A 25,732-nucleotide genomic window follows, 5' to 3' on the forward strand; every position below is an offset into this window, starting at 1 on the left:
AGGTTGTGGGGTTGACTGTGTTTGGTCACCCGTGGGACATACTTAACCCAGTGCCCAGCACAGAGTAGCCATTATGTGGTGGTTTCCCTCCCCACTGTTCACCCCCTTACCTGTTATCAACTCCAGGCTTCGCTGGACAGAGGCGGAGTGAGATCTAGAACATGACATATATAAGACACTGCATTTCATTATCTCCATCAGTGTTATCCAGAATGACTTAAATACTTCACCTCCCTATTTTGGCTTCACAGGGTGTGCGCTGGGTGGAAGAGCAGCATACCTTAGGGTCACCGATGAAACAGCACTTCCACAGAAGCTAAGCACACGTTAGGCTCCCCTGTGCATGGGCAGTAGCACTCGAGAATTCTGAGTTGCTAGTTTATTCTCTGAATGTAGTCTTATTGCTCCTGTGCGAGTTAAGTTTGAAAAGTAGTGTCTCAAATTTTTGACTTATTTCCTTTTACTTTTATTTCTGCTTATTTTTTTTAATTTCTGCTTATTTTTGTAATGGCATCTGAAACCAACTTATCAGGCATGAAGCGCCTGATAAATAGATTGTCCGTGATTTTACAACCTCAAATTCAAGGAGTAAATTCAATATCAAACCTTTCTAAAACTGTCTTATTTCATTGAATCTGAGATGCATTTTTCCCCCATTTTAGGATTCTGGGAAATGAAAGCATATCTAGTAGTCGATGGCCTGTTACAGTTTAATTGGCTTCTTGCCTTTCTTGGTTGTATATATAAAAAGCAAAGTGTTCTCTAATGAAAGATGTCTCAGGTTTTGTGATTTTTGTCACAACCCTCTGATCTCTATAGCCATCGAAGACATGTCATTTTTTCCCCTACTCATTATTTTTAATTGTCATCATTTATTTTAAGCAAGGAATGAGCTGGAGCTATTGTAAGATGTCAGAGAATCTGCAGAGCAGGAAAACTCAAGCATAGTGGGTGCTGTGTCACCATGACACTGGAGAGATTGGCCCTTTCAGCCAGGAAATTGGACTGGTTGTTTAGTGAGTTCTAGCTGAGCCATTCTTGGAGTTTAGCATGCGGTCTTATCACCTGGGAAGCTCATTAAAACACAAATTCCTGGGCCCCTGCGGTCTCCACTTAGTAAGTCTAGGATGGGGGTTAGAGTTTCCATTCCCAACAAATTTTCAGGAGATGCCGCGGCTGCTGGGCCAGGATCACACTTTCAAGAATCATTGTTCTTTCTTGTTCTGTCAGTTGGGGGAGCGTATCCTATAATTAATAGCTTTTGGAGATAGGGTGGGTAAGCAGTAGATTTTTTGAGATGATATATGTTGGAAAATGTCTTTATTCTTTATACGGAACTCTAGATTGTAAATAATTTTCCTTCATTATTTGGAAGATCTTGCTCCATTGTCCTTTATGTTTCAGTGTTGCTGTTGAGAATTCCAAGCTAGTCTAATTCCTGATCCTTTGTATGTGGCCAGGTTTTTCCTCCCTAGCAGCCTGTGGAGTCTTTTTTCTCTCTCTCTCTCTTTTTTTTTTTTTTACATTAAAAAAATTTTTTATTGGGGTGCCTGGGTGGCTCAGTGGGTTAGGGCCTCTGCCTTTGGCTCCGGTCATGATCTCAGGGTCCTGGGATTGAGCCCCGCATCAGGCTCTTTGCTCAGCGGGGAGCCTGCTTCCCCTCCTCTCTCTGCCTGTCTTTCTGCCTACTTGTGATCTCTCTCTCTGTCAAATAAATAAATAAAATATTTTAAAAAATTTTTTTATTATGTTCAGTTAGGCACCGTATAATACATCATTAGTTTTTGGTGTAGTGTTCAGTGATTCATTAGTCGTGTATAACAGCCAGTGCTCATCACAACACATGTCCTCCTTACCTCACCCTGTTAGCCCATGCCCCCACACCCGTTCCCCTGGAAACCCTCAGTTTGTTTCCCAACATCCATGTTCTTTCATGGTTTGTCTCCCTCTCTGATTTCTCCCCCTTCAGATTTCCCTCCCTTCCCCTGTGGTCTTCCATGCTATTCCATATGTTCCACATATGAGTGAAACCGTATGATAATTGTCTCTCTCTGCTTGACTTACTTCACTCAGCATAATCCCCTCTAGTTCCATCCATGTTGGTACAAATGGTGGGTGTTCATCCTTTCTGCAGTCAAATGCTCTACCCCTGAGCTATATACCCCCTGTTCATCCTTTCTGATGGCTGAGTAATATTCCATCGTGTATATGGACCACATCTTCTTTATCCATTCCTCTGTCGAAGGGCATCTCAGCTCCTTCCACAGTTTGGCTCTTGTGGACATTGCTGCTATGAGCATTGGGGTGCATGTGCCCCTTCTTTTCATTACATCTGTATCTTTGAGGTAAAGACCTATTAGTGCAGTTGCTGGGTCATAGGGTAGCTCTGTCTTTAACATCTTGAGGAGCCTCCATACTGTTTTTCAGAGTGGCCTAGTCTTTTCTTTATCACCAGTGTTAATAAATATCCTATTGATGTCTTTCCTAAGGTGTATTTTGGTTCATTGTTTTAAGTGTTTTGTGAGCCCTTTCATCTGACAAGTGCAGTCCTGGGAACTTTTCTTGATTTTATTTTCTTGATGATTTCCTCTGTTTTCTCAATTCTCTCTCTGAATGTTGGACCTCTTGAACTGATTCTCTCTTTTCTCTATATTTTCCATATTCTTGCTCTGCTTTCTAGGAGATCTCCTCACCTTTTTTTCCAACCCTTCTGTTGAGTTTTTCACCCCCCTTTTTATGGCAATCTTTTTTCATGGATACGGTATGCCTCTTGTGGCTCTGAGGCTACTGTGAGTAACACATTTTTGCATATCTCTGGTTTTCTTCTCCCCCACACAGTCCCATTTTCTTCAAGTTGCCCCCGCTATTTGTTTTGACCCTACCTCCCATATTGAAAACTTGCCGTAGGTTTCTGGTAGACCTTGGTTTTCTCATAATGTTTTGAGTAGGGGGAATGAAAGCCAATCGGAAATTCTGAGGCTGAGGGTAGGGCTTGTGGACACAGAGCTCCACTGAGGGTGATCTAACTGGTCTCTCTAGTAGAAACCTATGATTTTAGGATCTCTGGCTTTTTTCTCTGGGGCTGGTCATTTTCCTCCAAGAAGTCTTCTAATCTCCTACCTAGAGTGTGAGGATCTGGGTGCAACCTTCTGGGATCCAGGTAGAAGAAGATGGGGTGCTCTCTGTTTAGCATTCATTCTTCATTTAGGCACTGTCTTTTTTTTTTTCCAATTTATTTATTTTCAGAAAAACAGTATTCATTATTTTTTCACCACACCCAGTGCTCCATGCAAGCCGTGCCCTCTATAATACCCACCACCTGGTACCCCAACCTCCCACCCCCCCGCCACTTCAAATCCCTCAAACTGTTTTTCAGAGTCCATAGTCTCTCATGGTTCACCTCCCCTTCCAATTTACCCAAATTCCCTACTCCTCTCTAACGCCCCTTGTCCTCCATGCTATTTGTTATGCTCCACAAATAAGTGAAACCATATGATAATTGACTAGGCACTGTCTCTTTATCCCATTTGGGTGTAGAAGCCCTGCTCACCTGTGCCAGGTGTCCGCCTCTGCTACAGGATTTTTGTTCCCTTTAGTGCCCGTGGTTCTTGATCACACTTCGAAGAATGAAGAGGTAGACCAGATAAGAGTGGTGGACAGCAAAGCAAAGTTGATTGAGCAAGAGTATAAAGCTCCTGGAGAGCGAGGGAGGCCTAAAAGTGTTGCCTTTAAAGTTTCTAAGTTTAGGGGGTTTTATCAGCATTTCTGCAAAACTATCTTCAGCAGGCAGGGTCATGCTGAGTCGTGCCAGTCAGGGCTCTGTTCACATGTCTGTCTACCTGTTAGATTAACGTGTCTGCTGATCGTCTTTTTTTCTGACATCTGGGGGCTTTGGTCTTAACTGCACCTTGCCCAAGGTATTGACAAAGGCTTTGTGGTTAATTGTCTTATTTTAGGACATTCTGCAGAAGTCATTTCTGCAAAGGCTGCAGAAAAGAATGCAGGTGTGATTCTGTCTCAGCTGCAAAACAGGATGTCACTGCTGTTCGATCTTAACTGTCCTGACTCCATATTTTCTTGTTGGGGACCCTGGCCCTGAACTCCTACCTGTCCAGCTAACTCCTCACACCTCCAGAGACCTTTTTTGTTACCTTCACAAGGGAATGCCCCCCGGATGGATGGTGGGAAGTCTGCAGGAGGACAGTGGTATAGGAGCGGCAAGAGTGGGATCCAGCTGCTGCTTTAACAGCTTTCATTCATTCTTCTTCATTTTTTTTTTCTTTTGGAGGATTACGTGCTGTAAATTGGGTAATTCCTCATTGCCCGTTGCTGGCTTCAGGACTTGGCATTCTTTGGTCTGCTATGTCTGTCACCACCTGGCCTTTCTGATTCCGAAACTGTGTTGTTAACAGCTCTTGTGCTGTCTCTCTGCCCTTCAGAATTTATATATATATATATATTTTTTTTAATCTACACACTGTACTTCTTCTGGGGTTTGCAGGGAGCAAAATTAGATCTGGGTATTGGATCTGTCACTAACCTGGAAAAACAGGAGTGGGAAGCATCGCAAACAGCACGGCCTCCCCTGCTCCAGTCACCAGCAGAGCGCTCTGTGTAATACAGTCTCTCGGCTCAGAAGTCTGAATAACTTGTTTTTGTCAACCCTCATTTAAAAAATCTGTTGGAAATTGAGATTTCCAGACGAAGTGTTGACTTTGGTCTGTTTATTTCACCTCTAATAAATCCATGCAGAGGTAGAGAACAGCAGACCCATAGAGGAGACGTATGTTTAGCTCTGTTTTCTTTAACCTCATCCTTGCTTTCTCTGGATGGTTCTGCCCGCAGAGGAGCGTGCTGCAGCTGCTGCACTCTAGGAGCGAGGTGGTGCGACAGTATATGGCCCGGCTCATCAATGCTTTCGCATCCCTGGCCGAAGGTGAGTCAGCCAAGGTCCTATTTCAATGCATTTTGTTCCTTTGGAAGTGGCCATTCTTCGAAATGTTTCTTAAAGGAGCTCTCAGTTTCCTCAGTAGATTCCTGTTCAGTGCACTGAAGGGGTCTTGTGCAAATTGGTTATTGTTGTGTGGCTTAGTTTATGTCAGAGTCAATTTTGATGGTCTTGGAATTTATTTTATAAGGCTTCTGGTTTTATTTTACAAGCTTTCTGGTTTTGTAGCACTACCTTTTAGATTGTTTTCAAGTATATAACAGGTAATGCATTTTCTATAATTTTCCGCTGAAGGCAAAACAAGGTTAGTTAATTAATCAGAACTGATCCCAATAAGCACTACATCGTTTCCTTCAAGAGGCTGCAGCCTCTTGGGGTGCCTGGCTGGCTCAGTCGGTGGAGCGTGTGACTCCTGATCTTGGGTTTGTGGGTTCAAGCCCCACATTGGGTGTAGAGATTACTTAAAAATAAAATTGTAGGGACGCCTGGGTGGCGCAGTTGGTTGGACGACTGCCTTCGGCTCAGGGCGTGATCCTGGAGTCCCGGGATCGAGTCCCACATCGGGCTCCCAGCTCCATGGGGAGTCTGCTTTGCTCTCTGACCTTCTCCTCGCTCATGCTCTCTCTCACTGTCTCTCTCTCAAATAAATAAATAAAATCTTTAAAAAAAAAAAAAATTGTAAAAACAAACAAACAAACTGGATAACATCTTAAACCATCAGGATTTGAAAATTCCAAAGATAATACATACCAAAGCTGAATTCAGAATGATTTTATAAGATATTATTATCTTCCATAAATTCTAGTTTGTTTCAGCTTCTTAAATGTGAATAAAGGGAGTTCTCAAATTATGACTATATGACGTTCCAAAAGTTGGTTCACTCACTCATTTGCTTGTTCTTCCAACCATTTAGCAGACCTTTATTATGAACAAGGGTACATGCACTAATATTATCTGTGTCAAGACAGAGGTCCACAGGGGGCTAATGATAACTCAGAGGTATAGTTCCCAACCCCTTCTCCAGGCACAGGTACATCTAGAAGGAGGCAGGAGTGTGCCCAGAAAGCATAACTGTTTGGCTGCCTCTATTATAAAGACTAAGGAGCCCATAACATATAGATTCCTCACCTTCTTTCTCCCTGTAGATCTGGCAGTGCTCCCCACAAAAATATAGTGATGAATTATGTTTAAATATTATTTATTTAATAATAAATATAGAGATATAATAATTGGGGGTGGGGAGAGAGAAGCAGATGCTCCAGTGAGCACGGAGCCCAACACGGGGCTCAATATCACAACTCCCAAGATCACAACCTGAGCTGAAATCAAGAGTTGGAGGCTTAACCAACTGAGCCACTGAGGTGCCCCATGATGAATTATGTTTCGATTATAAGAAGAATGGTTTTCTCTTCATTAGATAGTTGGTTGGATAAAACCAACTTTGCAGAAGAAATAGGTTTTAAGTTTTTTTTAGAACCTAAAATTACCCAACTCTACATGCATTACATGCAAAGTGTTCAGAGAGAATGGTTTTGTGGCATGAACTTAACACAAGATAAATTCTCTCACCCGTGCATCTCTGGTTATATTGTTAGGTCGCCTCTACTTGGCCCAGAACACGAAGGTGCTGCGGATGCTGGAGGAAAGGTTGAAGGAGGAGGATGAGGACATCGTCACCCGCGAGAACGTTCTCGGGGCCTTGCAGAAATTCAGCCTCAGGTGCTGACCATGCAGTAGGTCACAGCGGTCCCTGTGAAAGTACATAGGGCTCATGTGAGCCACTGTTTAGCCCCCGTGGCAGCCCAAGAGGCAAATATTTTCCAAATGATACTTTTCAGTTAACATTTAGGAGAAGGTGGGTTACTTTCCAAGATGGAGCTAGAAAGCTTATCTCGAATTCCCAAAACCGCCGTGCTCAAGCTGCTGTGGAGGGGGAAGTGCTGTCACCCTGTCCTCGTGCGTGGTAGTTGGTACTGGCTGGAGCTGGATCGTGTTTCAGGCCACGCACACAGTGTAGAGAGGTGCGCATGCGCAGAACCTGCCAGGGCTAAACCGCGCGTTGCTCACAGCGCGTTGTGGGAGGTGCACATACAGAAGCAGTGACGTCGGTGAACTGGGTCATTGGTGGCAGGCAGGCCGGGAGCCTCCAGCTTGTGCTAATGTCCCAGCAGCCCACCATGCAGTCTCCGTCTGGACCCTGTCATGACTTGGAGCCTCTATCCATCTCGAGCGTTTTTTTCCTTCATGAACAGCTTTACTGAAGTGAACCCTCAAAGCACATAATTCACCCCTTTTAAATGTACCGTTCAGTGATTTTTAGTATATTTACAGAGTTGCCCAACCATCACCACAAGCTAATTTTAGAACATTTGCATCACCACACAAAGAAACCTCATGCCCATTTCCAGCCCTTGTCCCCTCCCCGCAGCCCCAGGTAACCACTGATTTGCTTTTTGTAGTGTTACCTATAATGGGCATTTTTAGGTAAATGGACTCATATAATGTGTGTTCCCTTGTGGCTGGCTTCTTTCACTCAGCATGGTGTCCTTGAGGTCTGTCTGTGTGGTAGCCTATGTCAATACTTTGTTCCTTTGTGACGCTAAAGAACACACCGTTACATGGAGAGACCACATTTGGTTTATCTGTTCATCAGCTGATGGACAGCTGGATTGGGTCTACTCTGGCTATCATGCATAATCACGTTCCAAACATTTGCCTACGAGTCTTTGTGTGGACGCATCCTTCCCGAGTCAGTCAGTGCCTAGGAGTGGAGTTGCTGAGTTGTATGGAATTCTTCCAGCATGTGGCTTCCCTCCGGAATACCTCACTTTCTCTTTGCCTTAGTAAGAATTCTAGTACCTTGAGTTCTCAGCTTTTTTCTGACCGTCCTCTTCCGGACATACTTTCTTCCTGTCAGATGTGATTGACATGTGATTGACTCTCGCTAGTAACCTAAAGCCTGCAAAATGACTTATTCTAAGTGTGGACATTTAGTGAGAGAAAGCAGTAGGTATTCAGTTCCTACTACTTGTCAGGTCCCTGCTGATGAAAAGTTCTTGTTCGAACTATGTGTGAATTGAAAGGAACTGTAGTAAACTCCAGAGTTCTTCTTTAGATCATATGAGCACTTGGTTTTTGTTTGTTTATAAAGATAATTTAGCTTGATGTTGAGTGTGGCTTGGAAAATTTTTTTGAAATTTAGTAACTATAGTAACAGAGATAAGATAAAATACTTCCTCCTGGTAATATAGATATTTATTGCCAGTTTTTTCTTGTGCTTCAAAAAGTAATAAGCTATTCTGTTCTAGAAATATGCTTAATGTTTTTGCGATGCTCTAGGGTCTGTACAATGAATATAGGAAGTATTTAGGATTGCCAAGAGAGTGTAGGCTTCCTTGTATTCCAACAAATTTCACACATGAGGTGAGTGTGATGTTTAAGAATAGCACAAAGGGCAGCCTGGCTGGCTTGGTGGGTAGGACATGGGAACTCCTGATCTCAGGCTGTGAGTTATGGTCCCACATTGGATGTGGAGATTACTTAAAAAAATAAAATCTTAGGGGCACCTGGGTGGCTCAGTCATTAAGCATCTGCCTTCAGCTCAGGTCTTGATCCCAGGATCAAGCCCCACATCGGGCTCCCTGCTCTGCAGGAGGCGTGCTTCTCCATCTCCCACTCCCTCTGCTTGTGTTTCCTTTCTCACTGTGTGTCTCTCTGTCAAATAAATAAATAAAAATCTTTAAAAAAAAAAAAAAAAGAATTCATGTCAAAAAAAGTAAATAGAATGGGGCACCTGGGTGGCTCAGTGGGTTAAGCCTTTGCCTTCAGCTCAGGCCATGATCTCAGGGTCTTGGAATTGAGCCCCACATTGGGCTTTCTGCTCAATGGGGAACCTGCTTCCCCCCGCCGCCTGCCTTTTTGCCTATTTGTGATCTCTCTCTCTGTCAAATAAATAAATAAAATCTTGGAAAAAAAAAACAAACAAACCCAAAAGTATAGCACAGATACTGTCCTGGATGGGAGTTTTACCATAACCTGTTCATTAGAAGATGTTCGGTGGAGGTTCCTCCATGGTGTTTTTTTGTTTTGTTTTGTTTTGTTTTTTTAAAGATTTTATTTATTTATTTATTTGACAGAAAGAGAGAGATCACAGTAGGCAGAGAGGCAGGCAGAGAGAGAGGGGGAAGCAGGCTCACCGCTGAACAGAGAGCACAATGCGTGGCTCGATCCTAGGACCCTGAGATCATGACCCGAGCCGAAGGCAGAGGCTTTAACCCACTGAACCACCCAGGTGCCCCCCTCCATGGTGTTTTGACTGTCAAAAAATTCACTTGACTTCTCATGGTGATACCATCATGCTTCATCTCATCAGTTTTGGGGGGAGGGGCAGGAGGAGAGGGAGAGAATGTTAGGCAGGCTCCATGCCCAGTGCACAGCTGGATTCAGGGCTTGATCTCACCACCCTGTGATCATAACCTGAGCTGAAATAGAGTCAGATGCTGAAACAGCAGAGCCACCCAGGCGCCCCAATCTCATCAGTTCTCAAGGCTGGTAGGAAGACATTCCTCAAACACATTTGGATGAGATGTTAGATTTCATACGGACTTTGGGCGGAAAATAATTCTGTATAAATTGTTTTGCCCATGTCCTTAAACTACCCTTACTTCACAAAGACCTGAATCAAGATGGGATTGAGATGGTTTGGGCTTTTCTTTGTTTTTACACAGCTCAAAGTGCCAAGCAGGACTAGAGTTTACCAAAAATCTGTTTGTCAGTGAACTTTTTTTATGACTGTCTCCTGGGTAAAGTGGACCAAAAGCTATCAGTAAATATTTACAAAATATTTGAAATACTACTCTGCTAATTTTAAATATTGAAAAAGAAATTTTCAGAGTAGAAGAGCTCCAGACTACCTAGCTGCTCTCTAAATCCTTAGGAATACCTGCAGAAAGTAAAGAATTTGTTGTTTCAGTTGTGTGGGTCTAACAACAAAATATTCTTTAGAGTCGGTATCTTCCGCACAGTTTGTCTTGTCTCTTTTTTACCCTTAAGATATATTTATTTATGGGTGGGGGAGGAGGAGAGGGAGAGAGAATCTCAAGCAGACTCCCTGCTGAGCGCAGAGCCTAGCTGGGGCTTGATCCGAGGACCCTGAGACCATGACATGAGCCAAAACCCAGAGTCGGATGCTCAGCAGACTGAGCCCCCCCGGCGCCCCATCAGTTTATCTTTTCCAGTCGCCATGCACATCACCGTATGCTCTTACAGGGAAAGCTGCTTGCCGGCTTTAGCTGACCTATAGGCTTTTACATCCTAGGCGCCCACTGCAGACAGCGATGATTCGAGACGGCCTCATCTTCTGGCTGATTGATATTCTGAAGGACCCCGATTGCCTGTCGGACTACACACTGGAGTACTCGGTGGCCTTGCTCATGAACCTCTGCCTCAGGAGTGCAGGTCTCACAATCCCCTGTCCCCGGGCCCTCTGGCTTTGGTGTGGGGGAGGGGAGGGGAGGCCAGAGAGCCTGCCCCTCAAACCTGGAGGACCACCCAGCCTGATACAGTGTGTCTTTAGTCTCCCTAACAGAAAACTGAAACAGAAGTATAGTGTAAAACATTTTCAACTAGTTATACAGCTGTTGAATCCCTGAAGCCAGATACCATTCTGGCCTTGGAAAAGAACATTTTCTCTGTATGCAGTGCCTGGATGAAGAGGAAATTAAGTTAGTTTACATTTTTCTTCATCTTCATTGTCTTATTCAAAGGTGGGAAGTTAAGGATTATGATCCATTGTATCCAAAGACAGAGAAATATGTTTCCAAGATTCTACAGGGCTAAGCTGGTGGCAGAGCGAGGATGTCAGCCCGTTCTCCGCGCTCCTCACCACAGCCAGCTCTCCCACTTCACTCCCCCATGCGCATCTAGTCGTTTGCTCAATAAAGGGAGTGATCGCAGCTTTTCTAGAGGTTCTGTCCCATGTACATGATTGGTTACCTGAGATGGAAGAAGCTTCTTTAGAAGAGGTGCCAAGTTCAGCCTGTGGCTCACCTTGGTCTGGGCAGCCCCAGTTTGGGGAGAAGCATCTTATGTGGTTAAATAGCTCAGGAGTATTTGTGAGAAGCTTCTTTTCCTTTGGCTGCTTTGTAATCCAAACCATTCATGTGTTGTTGACTGAGTAAATGTGATTTCAACGTTCTCTTAGAGAACAGCATAGGTACGTATCTTAACATTTACCAGGTTCTAACCAGCTTTTCTTAGTATCATCAATTTATGATTTGTTTGCAGTGGTTGTTATGATGTTTGAATTGTCTAGAATACCTGTGTGGTGTTTGCGATGATGGTCTGTGCACCTGGGCAGCCGGGCACTGCTTTGTGATAGCCCAGGCTTCCACTGACCATCCCTGAATAGCTCTGGGCTCTCGGAGCCACCATTGACTGAGTGCTGGGAATGCACGGCCTACACTGAGTTCCTTCCTTCCCTGAGAAGTCCCAGGAGGAAGAAACGGGGGCCCACATTGGCCAAATGACTCAGCCAGGGTCACACAGTTCATAAGCAGAGGAGCCAAGGTTTGAATTCAAGTCTGCCTGACCTGAAACTGTACTTCCGCATTTAGACGTGTCACGTTTTGTTTCATTGTTTCTTCTAAAGGGAAGAACATGTGTGCCAAAGTGGCGGGCCTGGTGCTGAAAGTTCTCTCGGATCTGCTTGGCCATGAGAACCACGAGGTACTGGGCCAGCGCTGCCAGCCCCGGGCTTGGGGGAGGCTGGCCCTGCTAGTCAGTGCACCCCCTGCTCCAGATTCTGGAACTGGGAAGCTGAAGGTTGATTCCTGACCCCCATTTCCTATTGCCCTGCTGTCACTGGTCTGTGCCAGCTCCCTCCCAGGCCTTATTCTCCTTCTTGTCACCTTCCCTGCTTCATTCTTACCCCACGTCGACAGTCCCTGCGTTGGCACGTGGCCTGCAAATTTAGTTACTGTTGTGTGTTGCATGTGTCATTGTGTCAATAGTATTGCGCTCTAGATCTCATTCTTTTCTTACCTTTTCACTGTGTTTTTAGAAATTTCCTGTGTTGCCTTGTATACATCTCATTCCTTAATCTTGCTGCTGCAGAAACAGTCCTTGTTCACAGCCCTCCCCTCAAGTCCCCCAGGCTTGTCCAGCTGCCTCCCGCCCTCAGCTGCCATAGCGGTCCTCAGTGACATCACCATGCTGGCCCCCCAAGGACCCCTGGGGTGCAGACATGCGCGTCACTGCTGCTTGCCCTGAGTGTCAGTGTTGGGTTGGGGGTCCTGCCACTGTCCCGCACAATGTACCGGCTTTTGTTCTCCCCCATGTCCTCCCCAGCATGGTGGGATTTTCTGTTGTCTAGCCTGTGGGCCACAAGTCCTTTTAAAATAAAGTATAGGTCTTGAGAAACTAATTAAGAGGAACTTCGAAATGGTGTGAGTATGCTGTCACTGGCTCTCTCCAGATGCCTGTACAGAAACCGTGGCATCACTTTGCACGTGAAGCCAAAGCCTCAACAGAAGCCTGACCTCTTTAGCCAGATCAGTGCAGCAGTGTCTTAGCGGAACAGGACTGAGGGCCACTGGGTCAGAGTGAGGCACTTAGCTGCAGACAGCTCCCCTTCTGTCCATCTCTCTCATATCTTCCATCCCCCAGGCCCACCAGCTCGGTGACTCAGGTGGCTTCAGCAAGTGAAGGGTTGGTGGTTGTTATGGTGTGTGCCATGCTTTTTATATTTTTTAAATCAAGAACTCTTAACTACTTCTAGACTCTGTTTCCCATTTTATTCAACTAAAGCAATTGGAGCCTATACATAGGAAATATATTTAGTCTCTAATAGTAATATTGGTTTTAAGTGTTGGAACCAGTATGTTACCTCTGAGGACAGAATAGACTGGAGGATTTAAATCTTGTCATAATTGTTACAACTATATCTGCTTTGAAGATGAGTTAGAAAATGTTAGAGCCCAGAAATGTGTTCGCTTCACAAATAAATGCTACATACATGTGTCCTGTGTGAGGGAGTCATGATCATGAAAGAAGAAAACCATAAAGAAAAAGATGCATATATTTGACTCAGTGAACATTAAATTATTTTTATATGGAAAAAGAGGCCATAGTAAGAGTCAATGGACAAATAATATAGCCTGAGGAAATATTTGCACGTAGGATAAAAGTTTAATATCCATTATATATGAAGAGCTCCTATAAATTGATAAGTAAAAGACATAAGAAAAGGATAGAGTACACACATGGACTGTTCACAGAACAGTAAATCTTGATGACCTATAGACAAAGGCAAGATGCTTAGTTTTGCTAATAGTCAGGAAAATAAAAGTAAGAACAACCATAAGATGCCTTTTTTCTCTTTACCCATTAGATTGGCAAAAACTAAGGGATAATAAAGTTCAGTGCTGGAAAAGAATGGTGGGAATGGACCCTCCTCCATTAATGTGGAGTGTGTCACACAAAATCTACTCAAAGGGGAGCTCTCATTTATCCAGCACCTGCCATGTTCTGTGTCCTGTACGGCTTGATGTCGGGGTTACCTATGTGAGGAAAACATGGGGAGACATAAGTATAAATGCAAACATAGACTGAATCCAGTATGACAGCGGAGGGATATATAGGAGGCAGAGCAAGGTGTATGGTGTGGTGGAGAGCCCTGTAAGTAGGGTCAGATCAGTCTGTACAGTGTAAACCTTATGGTGGCAGGAAGGGAAGGGCAGGGGGACATGATATTGAGGCCAGACCTTGAAGGGGCCTGTGTGCTGCACTAAGAAGTTAGGACTTTCCAGGTAGGCTCTAAGGAAGGTTTCTGAGGTGTAGGAAGAGGGATGATTTGGCCCATGTTGTAGAATTTTGGCAATGATATGATTGTTGGACTACAGTGTGAACATCAAAGAGAGAAGCCCTTTTGGAGATTCAGTGTCACCTAGGTCATGGACGATGTCTGAGCAAGGACAGTGGCACTGTGTGTGGGAAAGAAGGGTTCCTATCAGAGGCAGCTTGGAAACTGAACCCTGGAAAGCAAAGGCGAGAGCCATCGATAATGACTCCAGCAGTGATAGAAGCCTGAGTGATCAGCATGTTGTTAGTTAAGTGGTGAAATAACAAGAGTGAGCTTTGAGAGCCAGTAATGAACTTGACTTTGAACTCTTAGTTGTAGCTATCACTGGGACATGCAAATGGAAATACCAGTCATTTGGAAACATGCATCCTGGAGCTCAGGAAGATGGGAAGGCTCACTCTCCTCATTAGCCAAATTATTCTTGAGTGGGGTGTTTGATCATGGAGTTGTACAGAATTTGAGAACTTGCAAATGACTGTTTTTTCTCCCCTTAAAGATACAGCCATATGTGAACGGAGCTCTGTACAGCATACTTTCTATTCCATCCATTCGTGAGGAAGCAAGAGCAATGGTAAGAATAAGGGCTTGAGCAGTTTGTAAGCTTCAGTGAGTGGTGCAGTTCGGAAGCCGTTAGAACAGGGAGCTCCTAGACCTGGCTCCGGGCCCCTTGGGCTGCGTGGCTCGCACAGCTTTGTGAACTCTCCAAAACTGTATGCTAGATACACATTTGCAGTTTTCTGGGGGAGAGAATCTGTAGCTTTTTTCAGATTCTTAAAGGATTCCTAACTCCTAAATCGAAAGAACTCCAGTGTTAGAGGGGCGCCTGGGTGGCTCAGTCAGTTAAGCATCTGCCTTCTGCTCAGGTCATGGTCCCAGAGTCCCAGGATTGAGCCCTACATCAGGCCCTCCACTCCTCTGACTTTCCCCCTTCTCATGCTCTCTCTCACTCTCTCTCAAATTTTTTTTTAAAAAAAAAAGGTCTTAAAAAAAGAAAGAACTACAGTGTTCGGGGGCGCTGGAATGGCTCAGTCGGTTGAGTGTCTGACTTTTTATCAGCTCAGGTCATGATCTCGCTCATGAGCCCATGTAGGGCTCCCTGCACTGGGTGTGGAGCTTGAGTAAGAGTCTGTCTCTCCCTCTGCCCCTGCCCTTGCTCTTGCTCATTCGCTCACTCTCTCTCTCTCTGGCAACAAAAACAAAAAAAACTACAGTGTTAAAAAGTTCCCAACAGGCTTATTTGGAAAGTTACAGACATTTTTAATGGTTCATTTTAATTTGGGGCTTTGGGAAAGCCTATCGATTTTATAGTAGGAGAAGCCTAGCAGGAAAATGGTGAAATGGAGTAAATCCCCACTGAAATGCATCCCCGGGATTCCTGGAGAGCCTGGGGCAGCAGTGAGAATCGGTGCTGGCCAGACACTTAACCTGTAGGGGCTCTGACAGCTGCTGAAGGGGACAGAAACCCTACTAAAGATGATAGAACATCTACGTTGGTTGGCAAATAGTGAATTCAGTATTTAATGTGTTTATATTAGTGTTTATATTGGAAGCATAAAACAAGCTTCAGGCGGTTAGCATCTTTGGTGATGACAAGTGTTTCTAGATCTAATCAGCAAAAGCACTGGAGTTTTGTCCTTTTCCCGGTAATGTGAAACCAGGTTAACAGGTTAAATGCTATGATGAAGAGATTAAATGTATTTCCACAGTCAAAACACAGGCCAAATTCAGTTGGAGACCAATGAAACATGTTCCTCCACTTGATTTCGCTTACTCAGAAGAATTGCTAAATCTCCTAATTAGTCATCTAAAATCACATCAGCAGTTATGCCAGAGAGAAAAACTTAAATAAGAACAATTCTGTGTGGTCACGGTAAACAATGGAACTTCATTGCCTATTGCTTTAAAAAAATAAATAAATAAAATCTGCTATCTCAATACAGAATGGGGAAAATAAACTTGAATAAGTTCTGCATTGTGGTCATTCCAGTGACAGGAATTGTCCACCAAGTCAGAAACAAGGAAGAAGACATGTAGGCTGAAGAAAAAGAAGGAACAGAGGTGATATGGATCAAGCAGCACGAAAGGCAGCATTGGAGGAAGGACATCTGGGGTGAGAGGCAGAGAAGACAGGAAGGAACGGCAGTAAACAGACAGGGACCGCGTGGGGAGGGGAGACTCAGAGTTGTAGGATGTGAGAGTGTGACCCTTAGAGATCATCCAGACCACAGAGAAAAAAAGTGAAGGAAAGGGACAGTGCCTCAGAGACCTGGGAGCTGATACCCAGAGGTCTCACACTTACGTAACTGGAGTCCCAGAAGAGGAGACAAGAGGAGAATATGACGTTACAAGAACTCTGTTTTTGCAACTGTGTAAAACATTTGTGTGCTGGTGGAAAGTGACCAAGAATACCTAAAAATTATATCAGTACCAAATGCTATTATGGTGGTCTCAAAATAATACCCCCCAAAGTGGAGAAAACGGTAAATGGGTGCACTGAGCCCCATTTGAACTTGAAGAGACTGCCAAGATCTGGGGTGAGAGAGCAGTTTAGATCAGTAGGGCTGCCCTTGTGCCTACGCCAGAGCCTCTGGCATCCAGGGCTGGAGCAGTTGTCAGCCATGAAGCTCTTCTGTGGGGTTTAGACCCCAGCCAAACATTCTGCCCTGGGCTAGAGCAGACTGCTGCGCTCTTGGCACCCTCTTCCTCAATCCAGGGTCTATCCAGAGTTGTTCATCCCTTCCAGACCACTCCTTTGGGTCTCCTCTGTGCACTTACCTATCTCTGCCCACCAGTTCAGTGTTACTGTTCTCAAAGATGATGCTGTCCTAAGCCTCTCCCTCTTTGTCACTTGCAGCCTTGTTTATTCCCCTGGCCTCAGCTACCAGATCTCTCTTCCGAGCCACAAAACCCTTCCAAACACAGCAAGCACAATCTTAACCATTTATTGAGCATCTATTGTGTGCCAGCTGCTGGACTAGAGGCTGTTTTTTTACGTATAACTCATGAACAGTGAAATGCACAGGCCTTCCATACAGAGGTCAGTGCATTAGACAAACATACACCTGTATAACTGATGCCCAATTTACATTCTTTTTTTTAAAAAAGATTTTATTTGTTTATTTGACAGAGAGAGATCACAAGTAGGCAGAGAGGCAGGAAGAGGGAGAGGGAGAAGCAGGCTCCCCGCTGAGCAAAGAGCCTGATGCAGGGCTTGATCCCAGGACCCTGAGATCATGACCTCAGCTGAAGGCAGAGGCTTAACCCACTGAGTCACCCAGGCACCCCTACATTCTTTATCTTTTAAAAATGTCACATTAACTGGAGTTGCCACCCTTATTTTATAGTTGAGAACTATAGTTGAGGACTGAGCAGAACTAAGCAATTTGACCAAGGTCACACAGTTAGTTCATGAGGGAGCTCAGATACCTTCTATCTTAACCTTAACCTTCTAGAAGGTAATGCTCTGCTCTAGACAATGGGAATTCTCCAGGTTCAAAACTGCACTTGGCCCTTCTTTGATTCAGTTAGAGCTATTGATTCCAAACAGGCCTACATTAAAGGAGGGAAATAGTGCTCATCACCAAGAAGTCCAGGCATCAGCTTCAGGCAGAGCTTGATCAGAGTTCCCGTGTTAGTAGACCCATTTCTCTCTTCTTCCTGTGTTTTGGGGTCATTATGAGATACACGTTCCCCTTGTAGTGCAAGAAGCCACACCAGCTCCAGCCACAAAACCTCCTTCACATCCCTCAAGGAAAGAGGAAGGAGGAGGGCCAGACACCTGTGCTCGAGTCAGTGACTTACCTCTACACTTCTGTGCAATTCTCTTAGTCAACATTGAAAATTCTGACTTAAGCATTTTATAATAAATAATGTATATTATGGTGACCTTGTATATTTTGATAGAAAAAGAATGATAGCTGTTTAAAAATATTCTGCTTATTCATCTACTTCTCTACACATATAGTTTTACTCTTGATTTTGTCCCTAAAATCCAGAAGGAAGAGTATAAAGAAGTCATAAGACAGGAACCACCTCCCAAAACAACATAGTGCCCAAACTAAAGGGAATACTTATTTACACAGTAAAATTTTACAGGTGGTTTTTTTTTCCACTTATTATCAGAGTATAGTTGACATACAGTGTAATATTTATCACAATATAGTGATTCAACAAATCTATATGTTACCCAGCACTCATCAAGATAAGGACAGCCACCATCTGTCACCATACAACGTCATTATAGCATTATTGATTATATTGTACTTTTTTTTTTTCCTAATCTTCATGACTATTTCCTTATTCTCTAACTGGAAGTCCATACCTCTTAATCTCCTTCACCTATTTCACCCTTCCCTCTACCCACCTCCTCCTGACAACCCTCAATTCTCTGTACAATAGGCTTTTCTGTTGGCCAAATGTTTTATAATTAGGTTGGATAGTAAACCAAGAGGAAAATAATTCCACTGTGAATTGTAAAAAGAACAAAAAAAATGTTAATACTAAGCAGAGGAATTTTTATTGTGTCTATTCCTTCCCCCTCCCCCAAATAAAGGTTTTTGGTTTGGTTTGGTTTGGTTCTGATTAGGTGAAACTATTCCATTGGAAACTACTTTCACCCCATTTAAAAAAAAAAAAAAAAAAAACCTGAAATAGTAACTCTTACTCTCTCCAATGCCCATAGGGAATGGAGGATATCCTTCGCTGCTTCATCAAGGAAGGCAATGCTGAAATGGTCCGCCAGATCGAATTCATAATCAAGCAGCTTAATTCAGGTCTGTTCAATGCAAGAATCTGTGATTTATCTTTTGCAACTTTCACATGGGCTAAAAAATTGCATGGGCTTTCTTAGAAGGCTTGTGTCCTGGAATTCATTCATGAAGCTTTAAGGGAGCTGGGGAGACCCAAGCGAACCCACGAAAGAAAGTTCGACCAGATAGTCAAGGCCAGTCTGTCCCAAGACCAGCAATCTCTCATCACACTTCAGGCTTATAGGCAACAGAAAGAATTCAAAAGCAATCACAAACGCCCTGCTCTAACCTTATGTTCTTTTTATGTGCACGTCCTCCTTTATTCTTCCCCCACCTTATAAGGCTTCCCTGGGGTCCCAGTGTCCGATAAGGAAAACAAACATCAGTCTCCCTAGCTCCGCTGCAGAAAAGGTCATTCTCCCGCATGCATTCATTCTTTGAAGAAAAATGTATATTGCCTACTGGCTCCATGGGAGGATATGATCCTCTTTCTCTCTGGCTTCCTCCAATGCCATGACAACCTACATCCCATAGTAAGCAGGAAAGGAAGGTGCAGGAAGGCTTGGATGGGACCAGGATGGAGGGGAAGCTCTTTCTGGGGACCCCTGACACCTAGCCTGGCAGAAAGAGGACGTTAGAGGCTCCCAATCAACAGGAAGCAGCTGGGAGAGCAGCCAATGAGGTGTGAAGCCTTGGCTCCCTTCAGGCTAGGGCCCATCTCCATTTGAACATCCTCTCCCGTGACTCTTACAGAGCAAATGTGATTCATCCCAAATTCAGGTGAGCAAGGAATAGAACTTTATTTTCTGCAACAGAAAATAAAGGTTTTTTTTTTTTTTTTTTTAAGTTTTATTTATTTGTGAGAGAGCATGAGTGGAGGGAGGGGCAGAAGGAGTGGGAGGGAGAGAATCTTCCAGCAGACTCACTGCTGAGCACTGAGCCTGGCCCAGGGCTCGATCCCAGGACCCTGAGATGATGACCTGAGGTGAAGTCAAGAGTCAGATGCTTAACTTAACCGTCTGAGCCACCCAGGCGCCCCTGCAGTAGCTTCATTTCTGACTTCGAGCCCCAGTTCTGCCTGGCAGGAATATTTACAAAATATTCTTGCCAAGGTTAGGGAACCTTGCTCCCTAACCTCCTTTGGGTAGGCAACAGTTTGGAAAGCGGGGTAAGGCAGGGAACATTGGTCCCTTTCTGCTCTGTGCTCATCAGCCATGCTGAGACCGCCGTCCCAGGCCAGGGTTCCTCTGCGGCCTCAGGGTCATATCTGGGTTGCAAATCTTCTTCAGGGCTGACTCCGTGTTTCAGTATGTCAAGACACAGCCACCTCCATTTCTTTGTCAGTCTTCCCTCCTTCCTGGCAGCCCAGATACAGGGGAGGTCCCCCGTGCTCTCTGGCCAAAACCGGCTCTTTCTCTTACGTAAATCCAGCCCTTGAGCCAGCATGCTGACGAGTGTGAAGAGGGAGGGTCATTTGGCACTTCCATGAGAGCTGTGCTTTGCCAAGAAGTTACCGTGGGGAGAGCTCAAGCTTTATAGACTTGGGTGTCCAGGAAAGGCCTGAGATACACCTGCTCTCTCAGTAAGTTCCAGTTTAAATAAAGAGTGTCAAAAGGACTTCTCTTTTGATCTCAAGCACTTGAGTTATTCTGTATTCATGGGACAGTGGCCAGTCCCCAGAGACGATTACCTAGGGAGTCTGCTACTTTGAAACGAAATTAGAAAATCACTGAACATTCGGATGGAGGAGCAGACACACACTCACATACCTTGGGCTATGTGTCATGAACGAGGACTCAGACTGGACGAATGTACCAGCATGGTGAGGAAAGCCAGAGAGGGCCGGGCTGGCATTCCCACCTAGTCCAGGCTTTGCCCTAAAGTGGACAGCAGCAGGAAAGTATGAATTAACAGCGTACTAGTTTAAGATAGTTAAACTAGTTGTGGCATTGCCACAACCTTTATTTTTTGACTCTCTTAGCTTAGTATCCACTTGTAACATGTAAGTGGGTTTTCAGACATTCAAGCCCATCTCAGTTCTCTAGCACTATTGTCTTATAAAGTTTTAAGGTTTCCAAATACAAAACTTCTAGTATATTGTAGGAACCTCACCCCACAGGTGGGGAAGGACTGCTCTGGGGAAGCTTACGGGAAAGCTGACCTGACAAGAAGAGATGACCGCCAGCAGTGACAGCAGGGAGGTTTGTCCCGAATACCAGCCCTCCACGAGGGGTCTGACAGGGACAAGCCAGTCATTGAAGAGAGGACAGGGGCGGGGGCAGAGTCAGCTTCACCAACCGGGCCCCCCCCATGAGGAGACTAGCAGCTACCCCGCCATACCCCTTCATTCCCGGAGTGGGGGCGGCTGGGTTGTGCCGGAGCCCGGCAAGCCGTGCGGGAGGTGAGCAATGCGGGAGACTGGGCTGGTGCCCCCGTTGTGTCCAAGAGACGAGCTGAGGTTTATAAGGTTCTTCAGTTCTCGGGACTGGATTGTTCTGGGAAGATGTTGCCTCAGAGCCAATGGGCTCGGGGGAGCGGGTGTAGCCAGACCAGCCTGTGGCCTCGCAAAATGTCAAAGATTCTCTTTAAAAATGTGGGAGAGGGGGCACCTGGGTGGCTCAGTGGTTTAAAGCCTCTGCCTTCTGCTCAGGTCATGATCCCAGGGTCCTGGGATCGAGCCCCGCGTCAGGCTCTCTGCTCAGTGAGGAGCCTGCCTCCTCCTCTCTCTCTGCCTGCCTCTCTGCCTACTTGTGATCTCTGTCTGTCAAATAAATAAATAAAAATCTTTTTTAAAAATGTGGGGGAGGGCACTTCTGTATTTGCAAAGGTTTGTAACTGATGAATAAGCTGCAAGCCCATTTTGAAAGGCACTTGCCTGATACGTGTTTACCGCAGCGGGGCAGAATCGTGCTCCTTGCAGGGCGGGAGAGGAAGTTAGTGACCCAGCATTGGCTCCGTCGCAGGAGGACGTGACTATACCCCATCTGCGAAGGGCTTTCCTTGACCATGGTAGGCCCATGATGGGCAGGGAGGTGTGCGGGCCTCTCTGAGGTAGGAACAGGAGCCTGCATGCTGCCATCCTTGGTCCAGCCATATCAGTGGAGCCTGTCCCTTCAGAATGAGGGTCATGTCAAGGACGATAGGGTGTTACATATTCCCTCCTGTGAAATGGTTTGGGGGTTCAGCCTGGGTGAATCTGCCACCTTCATAGTATACTGAGCGACCTTTTCAAGAATCGCCTTTACCTCCTCTTTTCTCCAACTTCCTATTTGACTTCCCAGCCTCTTCTCTCAGGCTTTCGTTACTTTCACATCATCTATTCAGTAAGTGAGTGATCATAAGGGAGATCCGGAGATCCATAAGGAATAAAGGGAGGAGTAAGCCCAGCACTTTGTTCCCCAAGGACTCACAATTCCCAGACAGTCCATAGGCCATTCATACATTAGGAAATACTGATCACCCCAAAGTGGCAAGCACTATCAGAGTACTGTCTGCCACAGTACCATTACCATCTAGTACTTCCATCTACCACAGTACTGTGCTGTCTAGTACTATCTACCATAGTACCATCTAGTACTACCATCTGCCACCATACTGTCTACTACTACTGTCTACCACAGTGCTGTCTAGTACTGCTGTCTACCACAGTGCTTTTAGTACTATCTACCACAGTACTGTCTGCTACTACTGTCTACCACAGTACTGTCTAGTACCATCTAGTACTACTATTATAGTGCTGTCTGGTAACACTATCTACCACAGTGCCATCTAGTACTGCTATCTACCACAGTGCTGTCTAGTACTATCTACTGTAGTACCGTCTAGTCCTATAGTCTACCACAGTACTAATACTTCTGTCGACCACAGTACTGTCTACTACACTGTCTACCACAGTGCTGTCTACTACTACTATTTACCACAGTGCTGTCTACTACTACTATCTACTACAATACTATCTAATATTGCTGTCTACCACAGTGCTGTCTAGTACTATCTACCATAGTACCATCTAGTACTACCATCTACCACAGTACTGTGATATCTAGTACTATCTACCACAGTAGATAGTAGTACTACCATCTACCACAATACTGTCTACTACTACTGTCTACCACAGTGCTGTGTGCTACTACTGTCTACCACAGTTCTGTCTAGTACTACTATCTACAGTACTATCTAGTACTACACTAGTACAGTGCTATCTAGAGAAAATGCTGAGTGTGTTCAGCAGAGAGAAAGAAGTAACTGCTCATTGAGGGATCAGGGAGGTCTTCATGGAGGAGAAGGTAACCAAATGTCTATGTAATACCCACTGTGTACATGGCCCTGGGCCAGGTGGTATAGTCCCTGGGCCAGGTGGTGTGTAGTTATAAAATTCCCCCACCCACCCTGGGAAGTAGGTGGCCTGATACCTATTTCACTGATGAAGAAACAGAGGCTTATTCTTTCTCTGATTCCAGTGTGCTGTTATCCCCTTTATAAACTCTTCTACAGCCTATAGTGAATCATGGGAGCCTTCGGGAATCCTGCCTGCCATGGCTACTCTCCCGGCCTCGGTGGACAAATCATGGATTTAGAAATAGACTCAAGTTGAATCCCAACTCTGTCACTTGTGGGAATGTGACCATAAACAAATCCCTTATCCCCTCTATGCCTGTCTTTGCTGTGTGCTATAGAATGGGGATTAGAGTCAACAAAATCTTTGTAAGGAGTAAATAAACAACACAAGGGACAGTATCCAGCATGGTGCCTAGCAGTACTCGTTGACTTTCTTCTAAATTCTTCTTGAATTTGTATGCTAGCTTTTAACCTTTCTCATGCCACTGCCCATGCATACTGGTACAAAGGGGGAAAGAGATTTAAGTTGCCTGGGATGATCTGAGTCTGTGGCTGTGTGGGCACCAGGAACCTGCCCGATTGTTCTGGTACCTCCTCATTCTCTTCTCTGTAGCAGCTGGAAGGGTTCTCGTGGCCAAGGCTCCCTGCTGTGTTTGCAGTTATTCATTCGTTTATTTTTTCTTTATTTAGAAGAGCTACTGGATGGTGTTCTTGAGTCTGATGATGATGAAGATGAAGATGATGAAGTAAGTTGGAGGGTCTTGACACCACATAAAAAACTTGGCCCAAACTACTGAGTCTCTTCCTTGCCTTGAAGAGTTAGTCCAGAAAGGGAGATTTCAATCCCTGCTGCCTCATTTCTCGCAGTTCTGGGGGTTGGCTAGAACTCGGCTGGGTGGGTGTCTGCTGGTCTCACATAGGATGTCCTGGGGCTGCTTTCTGTGTCCAAGCTGGCCTCGCGTACTCCATGGCCTCTCCACGTGGCCTCTCATCACTCAGCGGTCTCACCCACACTTCCTTCCCGGTTGGTGGCAAAGCTTCAGATCCTCACCAGGCTCAGCGGCGTCAGAGCATCACTCCTTCCAGGTTGCGCTCAGGGCACATCCCTGGGGGATGGCAGTTAGACCCCACCAAGGCAAGGGTTCGAGGTGGGAGCGCTCACAGGTGGCTGCCCCTTGGGTGGGCTCACTGCAGCCAGCACACAGACGCTGTGCTCCACAGCACTCGGGTGTCACGGGAAGTTCAAAGACAACAGTTCTTCAGCGTGAATCTTGTGCCTCGAAGGGGCGTGAGCCTCCGCTGGTCTTCCCCGTGGTTGGGAGTGCTGGGTGCAGAGGCTCACTGTGAGAACCTCTAGGGTCAAAGGTTTGGTTCACTGGACTCCTTTAATTGCATTGTTTTCATATGGGTTTCCACAACTGTGACAAATCTGCTTGCCTGGTGTTTTAAAGTGCAAAGCTTCAGAACCAACATGGGCGAGTCTCGTGAAGTAGTGTAGAAAATAGGGACTCCTGCACTATAGACGGGTTTCCCAGCTGACAAGCTTTTTCCTTGTTTTTCCTTCAGACCTTGAAAAAGCATGCACATGGCCCTCTCCAGTTCTCTGTAGGAATGATTGACTTGCAGTCCTTCAATTAGTCCTGAAGTGAAAGTGGAGGCTAGGTTTCTCCTCGGAGCTGTGGTCTCTCGGTCCCAAAGGTGTACAAAAGCCAGACTTTGTCCATCGGTGGCACCAGCTGGGAAGAGAGTTCAGTTAGGAGTCCTCCACCAAAGTGGACAGCAGCCGGAAGGGACAGTCCCTCACACAGGCAGCTTACTGCCTGCCACTTTCTTCCTGACCTATAGGTGGCAGCAGCTGGTGCTCATGCTCAGTCCGCCTTTGTCCGGCAAGTGCCGCTCTGGACCTTGCCAGGGGGCTCCTGGCCAGCACCTTCTCTGGACCTCCTTTCCACTCCTTACTTTGGGAAGGGAGGCCCAGAGAGGGGAGGGGGAGGGGACCAGCCTCAGGTCACACAAAGTCATTGGCAGTAAAACTTGGTTTAGGACGGGGATTGGCAGGCTTTTTCTGCCTGAAACTAATACTACACTGTATGTTAATTAAGAATTTAAATAAAATAAAATTAGAAAAAAACCCAAAAGCATCTGGCCTGTGGGCCATTGTTTGCCAGCTGCCAGAGGGAGCCCAGCTCCCCGACTCAGTCTTCTCAGGGCTGCGATAAGACCCCTGGTTTGTGTCTGGCCTTTCAGTACTGTTTTAAATTATATTTTGAGTTACTGTCTTAATTATTTAATTCCAGTGAGTTTTTGTTGTTATGTCCAAAAGTTCCCCTCAAGATCTACTTTTCCTCCTCTTGTGTTACCTCCTTGGGGTTTTGTATTTGCTTTGGATTTTTTGTTTGTCTTGTTGCTGTTAACCCCTTTGTATTGAGAAGAAAAATTCATTTGATTCAACTATTCTGTTAATGATGGGAATTCAACTTTGGGAAATATCCCTGTGTAAACAATTATAGTCTACTAAAAAGGAAGGAATATAGAGATCTTTTCTTTCTTTCTTTCTTTCTTTCTTTATTTTAATATTTTATTTTTAAGTAATCTCTACACCCAGAGTGGGACTCGAACTCACAACACTGAGATCAAGAATTGCATATTCCACTGACTAAGTCCACCAGTGCTCCTATAGAGATCTTTTAATTGTCTGGACTTTTGGCTATCCTGTGCAGACTTTTATTTTAAGAGGCTAGTGTTTGAAAGTATTTGTTGTGATAACTAGAATTTTCAGAAGATTATAGGAGGAGTGTAGTCGGGAGATTGTAAGGAAAGGATCCAGCATTTGGGGCA

General features: G+C 45.1%; 1 protein-coding gene across 4 annotated transcripts in view; it reads left to right on the forward strand.

The window, feature by feature from the left end:
- ARMC9 (armadillo repeat containing 9) overlaps positions 1 to 25,732 on the forward strand; it is a 155,146-nt gene that overhangs the window by 60,112 nt on the left and 69,302 nt on the right. For all 4 annotated transcript variants that reach the window (XM_044241836.1, XM_044241837.1, XM_044241838.1 and 1 more), the window contains 7 exons: positions 4,846 to 4,936; positions 6,544 to 6,667; positions 10,266 to 10,405; positions 11,598 to 11,674; positions 14,305 to 14,379; positions 18,490 to 18,580; positions 23,585 to 23,640. In XM_044241836.1, coding sequence (XP_044097771.1) covers positions 4,846 to 4,936; positions 6,544 to 6,667; positions 10,266 to 10,405; positions 11,598 to 11,674; positions 14,305 to 14,379; positions 18,490 to 18,580; positions 23,585 to 23,640 — 654 coding nt within the window. The remainder of the gene's footprint in view (positions 1 to 4,845; positions 4,937 to 6,543; positions 6,668 to 10,265; positions 10,406 to 11,597; positions 11,675 to 14,304; positions 14,380 to 18,489; positions 18,581 to 23,584; positions 23,641 to 25,732) is intronic.

This window comes from Neovison vison, chromosome 3 (genome assembly GCF_020171115.1).
Source record: "Neovison vison isolate M4711 chromosome 3, ASM_NN_V1, whole genome shotgun sequence".
Classification (NCBI taxonomy): Eukaryota; Metazoa; Chordata; class Mammalia; order Carnivora; family Mustelidae; genus Neogale; species Neogale vison.